At 36.2% G+C, this 20475-nt stretch overlaps 1 protein-coding gene across 10 annotated transcripts in view; it reads right to left on the bottom strand.

The window, feature by feature from the left end:
* CYP39A1 (cytochrome P450 family 39 subfamily A member 1) overlaps positions 1–20475 on the bottom strand; it is a 103053-nt gene that overhangs the window by 40159 nt on the left and 42419 nt on the right. For all 10 annotated transcript variants that reach the window (XM_518518.7, XM_003311351.4, XM_054685875.2 and 7 more), the window contains one exon: positions 6041–6174. In XM_518518.7, the coding sequence (XP_518518.2) occupies positions 6041–6174 (134 nt within the window). The remainder of the gene's footprint in view (positions 1–6040; positions 6175–20475) is intronic.

A 20475-nucleotide genomic window follows, 5' to 3' on the forward strand; every position in this document is an offset into this window, starting at 1 on the left:
CTTCATACAGGTCCTCAGTAACAGAATTACCACTAGCAACAGGGAGGAGACAAGAAAGAGGTGCCTGTTGCAGCAGCAGCAACTGCCAGACTGATAAGTAGCATGAAGGAATGAATGCTGGAGCTGGTCCTGTCAAGAAACCCTCTGAGCAAGCAGACATCATCACGCCCAGCCTAAACAGTCCCTATCTTTACTTACAAGACAGATGAAGTGAAAGATCAAGAGGGAGGCAAAACAGTTGCAGAATGAGAACACAGATCACTAGCAAAGGGAAGCTACAACTTCTGTGTGTTGCAAGAACTGCATCTCTCAGGTAGACAGAATTGAGCCTGGCCAGCCCACCTCACCTGGATGGTGTGAAGCCAAAACAAGCTTCATCTGATAATCTAGAAGGGGGGCTTTCTTTAAAAAAGGAAGAGAAGGCAGGATTCTGTGTTGTAATTCAAGAAAGGTGCTCAGAGCTAAGTGGGTGCCAGGAATACATAATCTTAAAGAGAAAGGAGGAGTCCAGAGGCAACACATCTATAGCAGGAGGTCTGAAGCACACAGCCTTTTCTCCTAGCTTTCAACCAGAGGCTTGGTTGGTGTTTGTGCTGAAAAAAAATAAAAATAAAATAAGTATTTTTTAAATTAAAGAGTATATTCTTTTGTATGATAAAAACTTATCTCTACAAAAAGTTTGGAAAATTCTGAAAAGTAGAAAAACTAGAAAAGAAAATCCAGAGTTCTGACACCCAAAGACAGTCATTAACTAGCTAGATTTCTTTCCAGTATGTTTACTTAGTATTAATAGGAGATATTTTGTTGTTGTTAAACTTTAAACATAGTTTTGATCCTCCTGAATGACCAATTTAATCTTTCTTAGTTCTCTTAACTTCATAACCTGTTTTCCCTTTTTATTGTATATTCATGGTGAATATTTCTTCCTCCAATGACTGTTTAATCTTCCACTGGGTAGATTAAACAATAATTAATGTAATCATTCCCTACTTTTTTTCCTATGGTAAATAGTGCCACCATGAGCACTTTCTTCCACACAGCATTTTCCCACATAGATTCTGTTAACACAGATGTTCAGATGACACAGGACATGCATATTTTAAGGCTATAAATGCATGTTATTCAACTGTTTCCTCAAATTTTGTAGCAAAATATATTTCTAACTATAATTTATGAGAATGTAAGTTTCATTACCCTTTTATCTGTAATCTGACATTTCTAATGGTTGTTTTAGGTTTACATTTTTATGTTTTTACATTTACATTTTTACGTTTGAGAGTTTTTCCATTTATTTTATCCTATAAACTTTTATGTTCTGTCCTGATTAACCTATGTGACACTCATTCTTATTGATTTGTGTCAGTTCTTTAAATAGTAAAATTATTTATAGTTGTGTTGTATATTGATGTTTACATTATATTCATATTTGAGTTACACTTTTAAAAAATGAGACATTAAATTTTGCTATGGTACATTCAAATCTGTTTATCCTTTTTGTGGTTTCATTGATTAATCTTAAAATCAGGCAGTCCTCTTCTTTTTATAAAATAAATATAGTTAATGTTTTAGAAAACTATGTATCATGTTAGCATGTAAGAGGTTTTCGTTATTTTAAATGAATCACCAAATTAATATTTTAACAATTTCTCAGTTTAAATTTAAAATATAGCTAATATTGATAGATTTAAAATAGACATAGACAAAAACTCTTTGGGATCTTCAATAATTCTGAAGAGTGTGATGGGATCATGAAACCAAAAAGTTTGAGAACTTCTACTTAAGAAGTTTTAAAAAAACCCACTTTTAGTCAGTCATCCCAAGCCACATATTAATTTCTTCCCTTTACATTGATTTATTAAAAGAGTCACTTATCCTACATTAAATTATTATGTATAAGGAAGCTAATTCTTTGTTATCTTTCCAGTTATTTCTATTGATCTGAACATCTGGTCTGACACCGGGATCATAACATTTTAATTCTTTTGGCTTTATAACAGGTTTTAAAGGATAATTAATATTTCTCAATTACTCATCTTTTCCAATACTCTTTTTTGTTACTCTTTTCTGGATATTCTTGAAGATAAACTTTTCTACTAAACATATAAAACCTTGAAAAGAGAACACAGGTAGAAGTTTCAGAGTTTTAGAAAGGTAGCATAATAAAGAGAAAGAAAGAATGCAGTAAATCCAAGAAAGTAGAGAGTGTTCGTCCATTTCAATTCATTCCATTTCCAGGAAAGGGCACAGAGGCAAAAATAAACAAAAAGAGCCTGTTCGAACTACCTTAGGGAAGGGTGGTGGGAGAATACTTCTAGTATGCATAAAAAGGAACATTGACCAGTTGCCCAACAGAGGAGAAAATATGAGCCTCTGTCATTACTCAACATAGATAAGCCCATGTGAAATGTGTCTTAAAATACAAATTTCTGGGAACATATCGTTAAACTTCAGTTCAGCAAAAACATTCCACCTGTTTTTGAAAACATATGAATCTTGAAAGAACCAAATTGTATGAATTTATACTAAGGAAATAATTAGTAATGTATACAAGGATTTAGCTAAAAGGATGTTCATCTTCACACTGTTTATAGAAGTGAAAAATTGGAAGCCACATACATATGCAAGAACAGGGACTAGTTTAAAAATGTATACTATATCCATATATTAGATGACTTTGCTACCAATTCAAAATTGTGTAGATGTGTTTTATTAAAACAGAAAACTTTTCAGCTGGGTGTGGTCGTTTATGCCTGTAATCCCAGCACTTTGGGAGGCCAAGGCGGGCAGATCACCTGAGGTCAGGAGTTCCAGACCAGTCTGGCCAACATGGTGAAATCCTGGCTTTACTAAAAATACAAAAATCAACTGGGCATGATGGCACACTCCGGTAATCTCAGCTACTTGGGAGGCTGAGGCAGGAGAATTGCTTGAACCTGGGAGGTGGTGGCTGCAGTGAGCCAAGATCATGTCACTGCACTCCAGCATGGGTAACAGAGATGCAAATAATTACCACATTAACATAACCACAAAGTAAAACAATCTAAATTCTGAAGAGTCAAAAACCACTAAATATTTATGCTTTCAAGAAAATGGACTATTATGTGACCACTGAAATAAATGTGAAAACTCTCTAGATGCATAAAAAGTGAAGAATTAGTGTTAAAAAAATTTTAATGACAGATTTACACTATGCTGAAACTTTGGTTTCTATATTAATGTCATACAAAGAGAATATTAGATAGTTGCGGTAGTACATTTAAGAGGTTGTGCAGATGGGGTATTGTGCACGCAACAGTATACATCTGTGTGCATGTGTTTGAGCATGGGTATCTCTTCTGGCAAAGTTGTCAAAATAAGTAAAATTACTTTTGAAAGAATATGGGAGGTTAATAGCCCCAACAAAAGTTACAACTCCCTTTATAACATAATCCTGACTAATATATGAGGTTAAAAGACCGTGGAAGAACTACTTGTAGGTTGTAGTGAGCTGAGATTGTGTCACTGCACTCCAGCCTTGGTGACAGAGACCCTGTCTCAAAAAAATTAAAATAAAATAAAAATAAATAAAAGTATGAACTGGTGAAATCCCACAAAAACTAAATACTCTAATTTACATAAGATCAGTTAAATAAATCATGCCTCCTTTGGAAGCAAAAGTTTCAACTTTTACAAAATTTGGATTTTTATCTGTGTTCTATTACAAAATTTCCTTGGTTTGAATCCAAGCACTCTCAAGCTGCATATAAAAAAGCAAACAATAGTAGAGGACTGACTAAATGTGATCCATTTGGATAATGCAGGCCCTAAGTCAAATCATTTCAAAAAAAATAATTTGTTATGCCATATTGATTCACAAATATTTAACTAATAAGTCTGCCATGTGCACATACCCTTTCATGGTGCACTTGAGAATTTCCTCCTACTTTGTCCATAGAAAATCCTCTCACCTTCACTCAGCTGCTGCCTCCTAATATAAATTGAGATTATCCAATATATTCCTGTTATCTGTTCCCATATCTGTAATCTGTGGCCTAAAATTGTCTTCCAGCTATGCAAAATAACTTTCTTCACATCCTGAATTCCTTAGCTCATTGGTGCTAAGAAATTCATGTTGGTTGAATCAGTAGACAAGAGACCATTCAATTCACCTGCCTGATTTAAATAGGATTATATTGATTCTGATTCAGAATCAGATGGCCAGAATGATTATTAAAGGGTTATTATGTTTTACTTAAAGTACTTGCCATAAGATAAATATCTATATTAATGAAACATTGCTACACAACTCTTATTAATAACCTGTTCTAGGGTCATTTTGTGCTCAATGGAATTAAAGAAATTACATAATATATGCTATCAAAATTCTAATGACATTTTTACAGAAATAGAAAAAACATATGAAACTACAAAAGACCCTTGAACAAAGAAAAAACCGGAATCATCACACTATTTGACTTCAAAATATATTATAAAGCTACAGTAATCAAAACAGCATGGTACTGGCATAAAACCAGGCACATAGATCAATAGAACAGAATAGACAGCCCCAGAATAAATACACACATTTACAGTCAATTGAATGTCAACAAAGGTTCCAAGAACATACAATAGAAAATGGACAGTTTCTTCAATAAATGATGTTGGGAAAACTGGACATCCACATTTATAAGAATGAAATTAGACCTGTATTTCACTCCATATACAAAACTCAACTGTAATAGATTAAAGACTTGGAAGTAAGACCTGAAAGTGTAAACTACCAGAATAAAACATATGGGAAAAGACCCCATGACAGTGATCTGGGCAACAATTTTTTGAGAATATGAATCCAAAAGCACAGGTAACCAAAGCAAAAATAGAAAAATGGGATTACATTAAACTAAAAATCTTATGTATAGCCAAAGAAACAGTCAACAGAATGAAGAGACAACCTAATGGGGGAAAATTTTTGCAGGCCATACATCTGACAAGAGGTTAATATCCAAAATATACAAGAAACTTAAACAACTCACTAGTAAAAAACAAAAACAAAAAAAATGATTTTTAAAAATTGGCAAGGAATCTGAATAGACATTTCTCAAAAGAAGGCATACACATGGCCAACAGGTATAAAAAAATGCTCAACATTACTAATCATCAAGAAAATATAAATTAAAAACACAAGGATCTATCACCTTGCTCCTGTAGAATGGCTATATCATAAAGATGAAAGATAATTGTGGAAGAGGATGTAGAGAAAAGGGAACACTTGCACACTATCGGTGGGAATGTAAATTAGTATAGCCATATGGTAAACAGTATGAAGGTTCCTCAAAAAATTAAAAATAGAACTACTATATGATCTAGCAATCCCACTACTGGGTACATATCTAAAGGAAATGAAATCAGTATGTTGAAGACGTATCTGCACTCCCATGTTTATAAAATGTATATATACATAATGGAATACTATTTAACCTTTTAAAAGAAGGAAATGCTCTCATTTGTGACAACATGAATGAAACTAGAAAACATTTTGTTAAGTGAAACAAGCCAGGAATAATGACAAACCACATATAAGTGTATTTTCACTTATATGTTGAATCTAAAAAAAGTGAGCTCAGAAATAGAGTAGAATGGTAGTTACCGGGGATTGAAGGGTAAAGAAGGGGTGGAGGAGGACCTGGAGAGATATTAGTCAAAGGATACAAAACTTCAGTTAGACAGGAGGAGTAAGTTCAAGAGGTCTATTGTATAACATGTGACTATTCCTAGTAACGACATATTGTTTTCCTGAAAATTACCAAGAGAATAGATTTTTAGTCTTCTTACACAGAAAACTGATAAGCAAGTGAAGTGATGCATATTTTAATTAGTTTGATTTAGCCATTCCATAATGTATACACATTTCAAAACCACATGTTGTACAAGACAAATATATAAAATATTTATTTGTCAAGTAAAAATAAATCAAGATATGTCAACCTGAAAAATATATGTGGGCAAAATGTGTACTTTTTTTGTAGAAGGTTGATTCATTTAAAACCAAACCAAAGCTTACCAAAATTTCCACAGGCTTCACCACTTTTCTAGTAATGACACCAGGAGCTTTTAAACGAATGGTTTCCAAAACACACCATTTAATTAGAAGGAGTTTCTCCAGGTCATCCTCAGACACTTTAATCTTATCTTTGCCTGTAAAAAAATTTTTAATGAGAAATAAATAGACTACAGAGGTCAGAAAGTGATTTCACGTAAGCTCATCAGCAGAGGTTAGATGTTGCCTCTGACAGCAAGTAAAGTGTTCCTATTACTATTACCTATTACAGGTTTAGTCATTAATTGCCTCTTTTTCTTTATCACTTTCCTCTTGACAAGGTAAAATGTATGATATAAAAAACTAAGCCAATGTTGATTACTGTAATGTGATGGATTGGTATCCAACTTAGGTTCCCACAGTCTTATAGCTATCAAATAGCTAAGACAGTCCTTGTCAGAAAGGTTTTACTCATCTTTTTCTTGTCTAAATTCTCATTCCACTTATGTAAAAAGCAATAAAAGACTGACATCAAAAGCACAAAGAAAAAGATACGAGAAGCCATCCAGCCTTTTTCTTCTGCCTTTACCCTTTTGAATTGCTTTTTTTTTTCCCCCTAAATCATTCATTTCAAAAAAACAACTGGAAAAGGGGCAATGGGGCACAAGTATCTGAGCTGGAAGAATGAAGACGCCCTCTAAACACAGGTGCATCAAACTTTCTTAACGTGATGTGCATACTTAATTTGATCTTTAGACTGAAAGCACCTGAAAAAGGAGGGGGCGGGGTGGACGAAGGGCATCAACCATCAACCTTTGTACCATCTAAAGTAATGGCAGGAACTTTCAGTCAAATTAGACAGTTTAGTTAACAATATTTCAAGTAAAATGTTTGCATTTTGAAAATTACTTGAAACAACCGCGCTTTCAATTTGTTTTTGACAGTATTTGCTTAAGAAAAGTCAACAACAATATTGTCAGTTTAATTAAGTCAACACATTTCTCTTTTTCACATTTGCTTTCAGACCATCTTGGGAATGAGTGGGTAAGAGTAGAACTAGGGTCTCCAGCCATGTCTCTCTTTGACTCTGGATGAGGCGTGTTCAAAAGCAAACCCATTTTGCAGGAAAAGGTTTATTGGGTGCTGCCTGGGAAACCTTTTCTGTCAGTATAGATAGAATTCCTAAGGAGTCAGAAGCAAACACCTTTGGTTAGTGGAGTCTAGGAACCTATGAACTCCATTCAATCTGACAGATTCTTAAGTACCACGTAGGGACCAGGAGCTGAGACAGGCTGTACCAGTATTACAATAATTAAGGCGCAGCTCTTGCTTGCAATACACTTAGTCTACTAGGAGGTAAGAGACAAGCACACAGTTGACTGGTACATCATGCAGGCAAAGAAACTATTTTCTAAGATGTAAAATATTCTAAGGTAGTTAAAAGCAGATAGGGTTCACATCTAAGGTAGTTTAAAGCAGATGGGGTTCACATCCAACTAGATGAAAAAGAAAATATTTTATGAATATCTTTCTCTAAAACTACAAATATGATTAGTTTCTTGCATAGAGTCAACCCCAGTAAATATACATTAAATTAGCAAATGGTCCAACTTCAACATAGGGAGGTGAATGGGTGGATATTTTAGGCAAAGAGGAAGAACAAAAGTAAGACTGCAGACAACATGAGTACATTTAGAAAATGGCAACGGGTCCAGTTTGCCCAGAAGGTGAGACATATGTGATGGAACAGTGAGAGATCCACTAAGGCCATACTACAGACGATCCTAAATGCCATTCTGGAAAATCCGGAGGCTAGAGAAATTGGAAACTTCCTGTCTTAGGCTGAGGGAGGGTTAACACCTCAACAATGAAACAGTGATATACAGCACTATTCTGTATTAAATTAAGACCTTCGGCTTATTTGCTCAGATCTGAGCAATCTAATATTAAAAGGAGATAAGCACCTTTATGGGATTTTTGTTGTAATCTCTGCAGGCATTGCCCAACAAAACTGTTGGTTTTCCTTTTCCGTAACAAAGATTGGAAAACAATAAGTATGCCTTCTGCATCTTCACAACCTAAATGCCACAGTTTTTCCAAATTGTGTTCTATGAAATATTTGCAAGATGTCAAACGTATGAAGGAGGGAAAAGGTTCATGGGCAACCAAATATGAAAAATGCTACATGTTATTGGTGATTCACTGGACACATTAGTGTATTACAGGCTTTGAGAAATCCTGCAACAAAACAGTTATTTACACTGATATTCCCAAACTTTTTGTAACATGGAATCTGTCTTCTACCAATATCCATACAAGCAAATCATTAGCTACATAAAAGATAACTAGCTATATAAATTAGGATACAGATTATTTCCAAGGCAATCCTCCGAAAAAGCAAACCAACCCTATTTTTAATGTCTGAAGATTACTAGCACATGGCATAAACTTTCGTGCACATGGCATAATCTATGAGTAGTTGTTAAGAACTAAAACATGATCACCAACTGAAAACTGTCTTGATACACCATGGAAAGACAGGGGTACCATACATTTTACTTAGTTTACATTTTCCCCAAACTATCCCAACATTTTCTAAACTAATTCGGAAAAATAATTTAGAAAAGCCATGGTCAGAATTCTTTATTTGAAAAGTGGCTGAGATTTCGCATATGTAACAGATATCATTGCTAAATCAAATAGACAAATGTTTGTTTGGCATTCACTGGAGAATAAAGTGCTAAGGAAATATAAGAAATTTAAGTTTTGGAGATCTTTACCATCAAAAAGACTATAAGATGAAAAATTAAAGAAAGAATAAGTGCTTTGTCTAGACAATGTTAAAATGAGAAATCCTGAGGTTCTAATTTTTGAATTAGTTTATGAATGACACACAAACTTAGAGCGGTGCCCAGTATGTACTAAGTGTTCAGTACAAGGTGGTGCTGATTTACTTTTTATTTATTATTACCGTTACTATTAATGCGAATTTAATAATGACTCTTTAGAAACCACACCTTCCTATCTACTTTTACTCCATAGCTAATAAAGTTATTCTTTTTCCTGAAACCTTTATTGGGAGAAAATTTAGAGATTGGCGTGTGGGGTTGCATATGCAACACGAATTGGGGGCCAGGTCTGAGGAATTCCTTCCATTATTTGTTCAGTAGATATCTGCAGAGACTGAGACCCTATAGGTAGTTTGCAAGTGCTGAGTATGAAGATGTAGGTCATGTCTCTGGCTCTGAATAGTCTGATAGAGAAGACAGAGAACTAAAAGTGGTTAATGCAATAAGCGCTATCACATTAAAGTGTGCAACTCGCTATAGGAGCACAGTGGTGACAGTGACCAGATGGGGGAGGGAGGGGTCAGAGAGGCTTTTCAGAAGAAAAAAATCTGAAGAAAAAAATCAGATACACAAAAATAAAGAGCATGTTCAGATAACAGGAATTCAGTGTGAAATAGAGTCTGGTGTAGCAAGTGACTAGGTCAATCAACTGTAGATGCAGATCAGAACAAGCTGTCGCACTGGTTCTTGGCAGTTTGGTAATGGATCCACCCTCTCTTCCAAGGGTGTTCCACTGAGGTTCCAGTCTGCTCATACCAGATGAATCCAGAGATGACAGGAAGTATCTTTCCCGCTATCCAACTTCTGAATGTACCCCAAGACTGCCAGGTGTCAGTTCTGGGCCCTCTTCTCTTCTCTACATTATCCTCCTGGGGGACTCAAACAAACCCTTTTCTATAAAATACCATCAGTGGACTAGTGACACCTACAATAACATTTTTTGCCTTCATCCATTTTGTGAGCTCCAGATTATTGTTATCCAACTGGCTTCTCATTGGCTTTGTTTGCATGTCTAAAAGGCATCTCAAAGCAACACTGGCCTACACAGAACTCTTCACTTGCCCCATTGAAATAAAGCCTTTCTTCCCTTGGTCTTGCCATCGCAGAAAATGGTAACAATGTTTGCCCAGCTGCTCAAGTTCAAACCTAGAAATCATCCATGATAATTCTGTTTGATATTGTGATATAATAAATATATATTTGGTCTGTGGTTCCTAACACAGATCTCCTAAAACCTTTGCAATTTCTTGAATGATAGGGGAGAGAGGAGCATCTTTTGGTATTCATACATAATAAGCCCCTTTCTTTTCTTTTCTTTTCTTTTCTTTTTTCTTTTCTTTTTTTTGACATGGAGACTCACTCTGTTACCCAAGTTGGAGTGCAGTGGAGCGATCTCAGCTCACTACAACCTCTGACTCCCAGGTTCAAGCGATTCAGCCTCCTGAGTTGCTGGGATTACTAACAAGTGCCACTACACCCAGCTATTTTTTTGTATTTTTAGTAGAGACGGGGTGTTGCCATGTTGGCCAGGCTGGTCTTGAAATCCTGACCTCTAGTGATCTGCCCACCTCAGCCTTCAAAAGTGCTGGTATTACAGGTGTGAGCCACCCTGCCCAGCAAATAAGCCCCTTTCAATTACACCTGACTATGCTAATGAAGTGACTCTTGGAAATTAGGGGCTAGTTGTCAAAGGAACCAACCATGAGATGAGAGGATTGGAACTGTCAGCCCCATTCCCCAGCCTCTGGGGAAGGGAGGTGGGCTGGGGATTCAGATAGTCACCAATGGAGAATGAATTAATCAATCATGTCTTTGTACTGTAACTTCCATAAAATCCCTCAATAAAGGGGTTCAAAGAGCTTCTGGGTTGGTGAACACATGCATGTGCCAGAGGGTAACACACCCAACTTCAGAGAAAGAAGCTCCTATGCTTGGGACTCTTCCAAACCTTGCCCTGTGTGCTTCTTCATCTGGCTATTCATGTGTATAGTTTCTAATATCCTTTGTAATGAACCAGAAATAGTAAGCATAGTGTTTCCCTGAGTTCTGTGAGCGCTTACAACAAATTATCGAATCTGGAGAGGTGGTTGTGGAAAACTCCCGATTTGTAGACAAGTTGGACAGAAGTGTGAATAACCTGGGGCTGTACTAATTTCAATGGGCATCTGAAGTTGGGGAGAGTCTTGCGGGACTGAGCCCCTAACCTGTGGGTCTGTGATAATGTCATGCAGTTAGTGTCAGAATTGAATTAAGTTCTAGGACACCCAGTTGATATCTGAAGAGAACTGGAGAATTGTTTGGTGTGGAAAACCCACACATTTGGTGTCAGAAGTGTTGTGTGTAGAGAAACAGTTTTCCTTTGTCCTTCCTTTCCCTTTAACTCCCTTAAACAATCAGCACAATTTGTTTCTATTTGCAAACTAAATCCTACCTCCATCCACATCATTCCATCTCCATTGCTACCACTCTTGTCCAAGCCATGAATATTTCTCACCTGGTCCAGGGTGACAGCCTTCATCATGCTTCCTGCTCCCACCTGGCTCCTCTACAACCCCTTTGTAAATAAGACCAAGTCAGTACCGTCTCAGGACCCACGAATGGCTTCAATACCATTTAGAATTAAATCCAACATTCTCACTTTGGCAAATAAAGCCATATCTATCCCTCTAGTCCCATCTCACACTGAATCCTAGAGGCTATGTGACCTTTGTAAATTATCCAACCTCTCTATGCCTCAGTTTGCTTACATATAAAATGGAAATACAGAAAGTACGTGCCCACAAGGTTGCTGTCAGGATTAAAAGTGTTAATATGTGTAAAGCGCTTACCACTATAATTGGCATGTGGCAAAATCTCAGGTTACCTATTATTATTATTATTATTATTTAGAGACAGGGTTTCACCATGTTGGCCAGGCTAGTCTCCAACTCCTGACCTCAGGTGATCCGCCCATCTCAGCCTCCCAAAGTGTTGGGATTACAGGCGTGAGCCACCATGCCCGTCCTCAGGTTACTTATTATTATTATTTCCTCTGCTTTTTCCAACTGTTTGAAAGGCTGGATCCCTTTCACCTTTTAGCTCTCAGCTAAAAATTCTCCTCTGCAGAAACCCTTTCCTGACCACCCCAACTAATATCTCCCTAATCACTATTATTTCATTTTATTTCCCTTATAGTTCCTATTAATATATAAAATAACCCGGGATCCCCCAAATAGGATGTGATTATATGTGTTTCAGAATCTTGTTAGATCTGTTCTTCGATGTATATCCAGTATCTAACACAGTGTCCAGCATACAGTAGGTACTCTATATATTTTTATTGAATAAATGAATGGATGGATGGATGGATGGATGGATGGATGGATGAATGCATGTCTAAAATGGTGGAAGGTGAGGTTAATTAGGAAGCTTTTAATTTGTGTAACAGCAATGGGAGGTATGTAGAGAAGTCAAATTTGAAAGACGTTTCTGAGGGAGAATGTAAAAATCTTTAAGTAAAAAAGAGTTAGTAAAAACCTGATATATACTAGAGAAGTGGTTCTCAAATCTTAAGCATGCATCAGCATCACGTGGAAGGCTTGTGAAAACACAGATTGCAGGGATCCAAAAGTTTCTGACTCAATAGGTTGGATGTGGGGCCCAAGAGTTTGCATTTCTGGAAAATTTCCAGGTGATACTGATGCTCTTGGTCCAGGTACCACACTCTAAGAACCACAGTGCTGGACTGGGCATGGTAGCTCATGCCTGTATTCCCAGCACTTTGGGAGGCCAAGGTGGGTGGGTCACCTGAAGTCAGGAGTTCAAGACCAGCCTGACCAACACAGAGAAACCCCATCTCTACTAAAAATACAAAATCAGCCGGGCGTGGTGGCGCATGTCTCAAAAAAAAAAAAAAAAAAAAAAAAAAAAAAAAAAAACAAACAAACAAAAAAAAAGAACCACAGTGCTGAATTAAAAGAGGTAGAAGACATCCTTGGATTTTATTATTAGATAGTCTAGGTTTAAGCAGTTATTATTGCCAATTTTTAAATTATCTTTTCTATTTTATAAAATGTAGGTAAATACACTTAGTGGGTAAAAATTATGATTTAAATCAGAAATCCTGACTGGATATATTGACACTGAAAGCCACTAAATATAAAATGGGGGGGAAAAAGTTTTATTTCTTCTTCTGAACAATAAAACTAAATAATGTGATGATCAATTATGATTGAATTTTTAACTGGCCAGGATTTCAGAAATGGTTCAAAATTATATCATTTTTACAGCTACAAAAGTCTGGAGCTTACATGCAGCCACATATATTGGACCCTATTCTCCTTCTCCCCTGTATGCAGCCATAGCGTAGGGTATGGGTTGGCAAATTATGGCCAACAGACCAAATCCAGCTCACTGCTTGACTTTGTAAATGAAGTTTTATTGGAAATGTGAAAGAAAAATAAAATCTCAGGACCACAAATTCACTATGCCAAAGGGAAATATTAAGCTGGAACTGCCTTTCCTTTTGTTCCTAAGCAAATAGCTACAGATAGAAGGCCAGAGGTCTCCACAGGTAGCTACTCTATGTTTACTTATATAAATTGACCATTTTCTGTGGGCTAGATGAATATACAGTTGACTATTCCTCTATCACCTCTTTCATATGTAAAATGTGGATTCAGTGAACACTGATCAAAGACCCAAAAGAATGCAAGCACTTGCCCCTTTTATCTACCCTCCTTCCTTTTTTCTCCCCTTCCTCTTTCCCCCACTGCCTGTTCTTCCTCCTTTAAACATGGAAGTCCCCAAACTCTCTTTGGAAAAAGCAGGACTCACAAATGTCCCTGTGGTTTTGTATTCCTTTTTCCTGGGCACATCCTTAACCTTGGCAAAATAAACCTCTAAATTGATTGAGACCTGTCTCAGATACTTTTTGGTTTACTCACTCGTTTACACGTCTATGGCTGTTTTCACACTACAATAGCAGAGTGGTGAAAGAGACCTTATGTTCCATAAAGGCTATATATTTACTATCTGCCTTATATAGAAAAAGTTTGCCCCTGCCTAGGGGACATCAAGGGGACAAGCTACTGGTTTGCTCCTCATTGTACTTCCTATTGCTTAGAAGTCCAGATTTTATTCCAGCATTTGAATTTTACAATACTATAAATTCTATGTAGTCTTCGCTGTACATATCATTTATATAACCAAGTCAAGTATACAATGCCTAGCATAGTATCTGGATAACCCTGTAAAATATGCTTATTTTACAATATGCTTTCCCTAAGAGGTAGTCTATATTTTACAAGGAAAATTTCTTTCCCTGAGAAGTAGTCTATATTTTATAAGGAAAATGTCTTTGTTTAGAATACATTATAATCATCTTTGAATTATATTCACATACCCAGAGGGCACATGAGAGCAAATGTTAAGGAAATCAATTCCCTGACACTCAACTTCCATATTCACTCTTTTCTAAAACTGATCTGTTGAAGAAAAGACTGTGGCCCAATTCTCTTTTCCCATCTCCCCAATACAATCACCTTTTCCTGACTTTACGATGGAATATCTTGCCTCTCAGCTATCCCGATTTTTACTCTAGTGCTTTTTCCTTGAGGTATAAACATCTCTTGGCTGCCAAACAAAAGGGCAATTAGATAACACATGGAACCTAAGGGAAAAGCCCTTGAGAGCAAAGTAAAACAGGCACAGGAAAGAAATACCAAAAGCAGACATGTCTTCTTTCACCTATTTGTCCACTAGTCCTTGCTTACAAACCATGTTTGTCCACCTGATGATCTAAGAATCAGAATTCAAAAGTGAGATGAGTGTCACAGCAACACATAATAACATGTTTATTTGAATTGAAAGAATGAAATCAGACCTTTTCTGTTAGAAGATAAATCGGATTGGATGATTAGTTTGGTAATAAGAACTGGCTTTGAGAATTAGGTTATATGGCACCCATTTTTCATAACTGAGTGAACTATAATAAATCTGCAACTTTTGATATGTATTTTAAATAGACTAAGAACATGTAGAAAATATACCAGGAATGATATCCTTTGCAATTACTTAAACATAAGATAGCAACTATTAGACATCAATTTAAAAATCTATGAGGGGATACAAAATTCTTCTAGAATACAGGTATCCAATCTTTTGGCTTCCCTGTGCCACAATGGAGGAGAAAGAATTGCATTGGGCTACATATAAAATACTAACACTAACAATAGCTGATGAGCTTAAAAAAAAAAGGTCCATGCAAAATCTCATAATGTTTTAAGAAACTTTACAAGTTTGTGTTGGGTCAAACACAAACTTCAAAGCCATCCTGGGCCACATGAGGCCACATGTGGCCTGCGGACCTCAGGTTGGACAAGCTTCTTCTAGAATGTACTCTAGAAAAAGAAAGCAAGAAAACCACTGCCTAGCAGTATATATGAGAAGATGAAGTCCTATGTTAGAACCCCTGAATGTCCATGGTGAGACAAAGGGAGAGTGAGCAGCTTTGCACAGGAAGTGAAAGGCAACTGGGGCTGCCAATGTGCAAGGTAAGGAAGACAAAGCTGGGGATTTCCAAGAAGAGAGAGGGCCCAGCTTCAATGATAGGTCACTGATAACCTAGTAGAGTGTCGAGGAAAATTCTTTGGCAGACAGGACTTTTGTTTCTGACTGCAATGTAATTTTTACTTTCCTTGTCCCATATTTTTAATATTTTAATAAAATCAGCTAACATTAACTTAACACTTTGGGAAATAAAGAGCTGGAGGATGTCCAGTGAGGCAATGCAATGCAGAAAACGTGGCAGACACTCAGAAGGGAAAGAGTTTAGAAATTGCAAAATCAGCAAATGCAGGAACTAGGAATCAAGAGAGGGCTAGAAAAGACACAAGCCTCTACCTCTTGCCTCCTCTCCCATTTCTCCCTCCAAAGATAATTAGAAACCTGAGATGGGGTCCAAACAATTTACCTTTATTTTAAAAACCAAGGTGGTTCCAGCAAGCTAGGGCCCTTCACAAATGGACATTATAAATAAATTAGCAGTAGCTTACAATTTAAATTCTAAATCTTACTTTTCAAAAAATTTGTTTTCTCTCAAAATCTATTTACAGCTTCTACACTGGACAAATCAATCAAACAATTCCTCTACTTTTTTTCTATTTTATTTTACTGCAGCTATAGGATGCCGAAAAGAAGTATCTTTCTACTTGACCAAGGATAGGTGGCAACTAATCGTCAGTTTGAGTTTGAAATCAGATCTGTGAAAATCCAAGAGACTCCACAGTGACCTACATATTGCATAATTCTGGTCTTGGAAAAGTTTGGACTCTAGTAATGGTGAAGTTCTTGACTTCCTTCAGAAAAACATTTTTGGATAAAGTACTCTCAGTAAGTTAAAAAGGGTAAAACATTTTATATTAATAATATAGAAACGGAAGCTTGTTTTGAATTGAAAACATTTAAAATTATGACCTATAAATGTATTAGAGATGTAGCCTACATTTGGAAAATAAATATTTTGATAAAATATTTTTAGTTTCTCAAATGTCAGTGTCATGTGAGAAAAATAATGTAGCATTCTTGGACCATACAAAGAAAAAGAAAAGGAAATACACTAAGTTTTCAAATGATTCTTTAGTGTAAAAGACCTTTTTTACTATGACTCTTAGAAATAGCTCTGTACCCATACTGTGCATACTTCAATGCACATCTGTGATTTGTTCTTCCAGCATTGTGACTCTAAAATTAGAAGGCTTCACTTGGAAGAATGCCAAGGTAATCATGAAAAGGGCTACAGTCTAATGGAGACAGGGACCAGTACAGACGACAGACCAATAAAGAAACTGAGTGATTTGGGCTAAAATTCAGAAACCATCTGTTTAACTCTTGGCATAAACATGATAAAAGCAAACCTTAGGATGTTCAAAATCAAGTAAAAGAAACGATGATTCTTGCATTCAGAAATAGTAAAAAAAGTTTATAAAACATTATACATAGTTTTAGGATTGCATACTCATAATGATAAGTGTATTATAACACATTACGTATGTTATATTTGTTAATAATTATAACAAATTGAAATTCTATTACTTTAGCCATTGATTCACTCAGTGTAAATTTGCTCCATATCTGTTATGTGCTAGCCTAAGCATAGGTGCTATAAGAGATAGGGAGGAAATAAAACTAATTTATTGTCCATCTAATGTCACAAATATTTTGGATCACTTCATTTATTCCTCATAGATATCTGCCAGCTAACTGAGCCTCAGAGAGGTTAAAATGTTCAAGGAGACAAGCTTGAAAGTATCAGAGCGGCCTTCAAACCTATGTCTGTCTATACTGAAAGCCTTCAACCTTGCTACTACGCCACATTGCTTCCTCAAAGACGAGAAGGGAATGAGAAACACACGGCCACTGCCTTAAAGGATCCTGGAAACAAGAACACACACAAAAAATACCTGGATATAAATATCTCTGAGTTTCATATAAGAGAATTCAAGTGTCTCTTCTCACTTAGGGCTGAAATTTCAACTAAGCCTGGAAGGATGGGTTGGAGTCAGAAAGAATGCTAACTTAAATTCCAAAATTAATCACAAAAATTTCTTGGGCTTAAAAAAAAAAAAAGAACATGAGTCAAATAGAATCACTAAAGGATGTCCTTCTTTGAGAGATGGCTTCTCTAGCTCCTTAATATTTCAAGCCCCTTCCCCCTACACACACACACACACACACACACACACACATGCATACATGCAGACTTGGTAAGTAAATAAATAAATATATATATAATTGTTTCTACAGCTTTTAAGTAATATTCATTAAAAATTTAACTAATAACTTTGGGGAAATAATCCATGTTTTGCCAGAAAAGAAGGGGAATGGTAGGCATTTACTAACTCATTCAGACCTTTGGAAACATAATTTCAAGGAGACTGAACCGGAAGGTGGGGTTGCAAAGTGGAGTTGAATACTGAGGAAACCCCTGTGCTTCTCCAAGAATGAAAATCAGAATGAAAAGATGAAAAAAATGCAAATAATAAAATCCTTCCAAGATTTAAAGAGTGCAACCCCAACACAGTTCACCACCTCTTTCATTACTTTTGAAAGCATGAATTCTCAGTGCTGTTTGCTCCTCTGTGTCATGACTAAGTTTTCCTTCTCAGAGGCTGCCTTTCCATATTCCTAGAACAGCTTGTTTAAAATATATAAAGTTGAAGTGTGTGCAAAAGATCATAGTGCACATGAAGGAGAATGAACTTGGAATAAATATACATGAGATAATAGATGAAAAACAAACAAACTGATTCAATAACCTTCAGCAATGACTTCTATCAACATTTGGTCAATACATCTACTCTTCAAATTTTACAATAGTAATTTCTTCAAAAAGTAAAAACCAAATAATAAAAAATTAGTGTTTATACTGTCACTTCAGAAAAGTATTCAATAGTTTTGGAAAATATATAGCATTTGTATGACTTCTACCCAAAAATAATGAAGCAATGACAACAATTCCTGTGAGAAAATAAGGGCGGAAAACTGTAACTGTTCAGATTTCTGGCTTATTTTCTCAACCAGAGACCTCCAGATAAGATCCTACAAAGTCAGTTTTTAGAGAACAGAGACAAAGCTACAGATAAAGAATAAATAAAACTTTACAATAGTCAGTATTCTAGAGTGGGAAAAAAGAGACCCTTACATCCTTCCCTTCATTTCAGGAATTTTTAAAAACTTCAATAAACGTAATGTTCAGCAATTCCATTTTTAAAAATTATATATCTATTTTTTAATAAAATATATATTCACTCTTATGGAGGTGATAATATCTGAAGTAGATAATACCATTCACAATAGGTTTTATTTTATTTATTTAATTTTTTTTTTTGAGACGGAGTCTCACTCTTGTTGCCCAGGCTAGAGTGCAGTGGCACAATCTCGGCTGATTGCAACCTCTGCCTCCTGGATTCAAGTAATTCTACTGCCTCAGCCTCCCGAGTAGCTGGGACTACAGGCACTTGCCACGAACCCGGCTAATTTTTGTATTTTTAGTAGAGACGGGGTTTCACTATATTGGCCAGGCTGGTCTCGAACTCCTGACCTCAGGTGATCCACCCACCTCGGCCTCCCAAAGTGCTGGGATTATAAGCGTGAGCCATCGTGCCTGGCCTACAACAGGCTTTATAACAGTTATTTATAGATAGCGAGAATGGGCTGGTTACAGATTTGTGGGAATTTTTTTGTGAGACGAGTATTTGTTGACTTGTCTCTAAATGGAGAAAACAATAAACACTTTTGTACAATTATTCTTTTAATTTTGAAAGGAAATAGTGTGAAACTGATCTTTGATTATCGAATAGAAAAATCAATTTTAGGGCCAGGCACCGTGGGCTCACGCCTGTAATCCCAGCACTTCGGGAGGCCAAGGTGGGCGGATTACGAGGTCAGAAGATCGAGACCATCCTGGCTAACACCGTGAAACCCCATCTGTGCTAAATATACAAAAAAAATTAGCCGGGCGTGGTGGCGGGCGCCTGTAGTTCCAGCTACTCGGGAGGCTGAGGCAAGAGAATGGCGTGAACCTGGGAGGCGGAGCTTGCAGTGAGCTGAGACCGCGCCACTGCACTCCAGCCTGGGCGACAGCGAGACTCCGTCTCAAAAAAAAAAAAAAAAAAAAAAAGAAATTTATTGGGTACCTAAAATCAGTAGACAGTAAATGTGATTTTCCTAACATCAAAAAAATTGATTTATCTTTTTTGAAAAGAGTAGAATGGGTCCCTGGAGATTAGTTATATCTTGTTGCCTCAGTCAGAGAGCTCACAGAAACCTCTTGAAAACGAAGAAAGGAAAAACAGAAGGAGGTCCCCACAGGGAAGCTCCAGAGCTGAGGACACATATGTAAAATATAAGCTATTCCAGCCTTCTTTAACACACAAGGCTTGTGCTATCATTCCAAGCAACTTGTAAGCTTACTGTGCTGAGAGACCCTTCAAAAATTCAATATAAAAATCAATACTCTATATTACCTCTCAAATATTGCTTTAACGAAGAAAAATGATTTACTATTTGGGTTTGTTGTTTCTTAAAAAACTTTTATCTCTTTTGTAATTGCACACGTTTATTATTATACATGTTGTGTGAGATAAAATATCTATGGGAAAGATAATAAGTCAAATTATAGAAAATTCAAGGAAGAGGGGATGACAGCAGATGAAAGATCATGATGGTAGCTGTGAAGTTAAATGTCTTTTCACTCACTGCTATCCCCGCAAATTCTTTATAGGTTCTCTCCATTGAGTGCAGGTTTCTAGAATATTAATTCTTTCCAAATGTAGATCGTTTGGGAAATTTTGTCTTGACAATGTGAAACAATTTTTAAAAAAAACTATTTACCCACAGTTTTAGTTTTGAAAGAAAAGATTATAAAGTTGATTTTTATTGGTAAAAGATACACAAGGGTTATGTGGATCAATTGTTTTTCCTGTGCCAATTGTGTACTCTTTTGTTATAGCAGTTTTATAATAAGCTTTAATAACTTATTAAAATCTGGCCTTAATTACGGTGAATCTGGCCTTACTAATTTACATTTCATGTATACAAAGAGATGGGGTCTCACTTTGTTGCCCAGGC

Source organism: Pan troglodytes, chromosome 5 (assembly GCF_028858775.2).
Source record: "Pan troglodytes isolate AG18354 chromosome 5, NHGRI_mPanTro3-v2.0_pri, whole genome shotgun sequence".
Lineage (NCBI taxonomy): Eukaryota > Metazoa > Chordata > Mammalia > Primates > Hominidae > Pan > Pan troglodytes.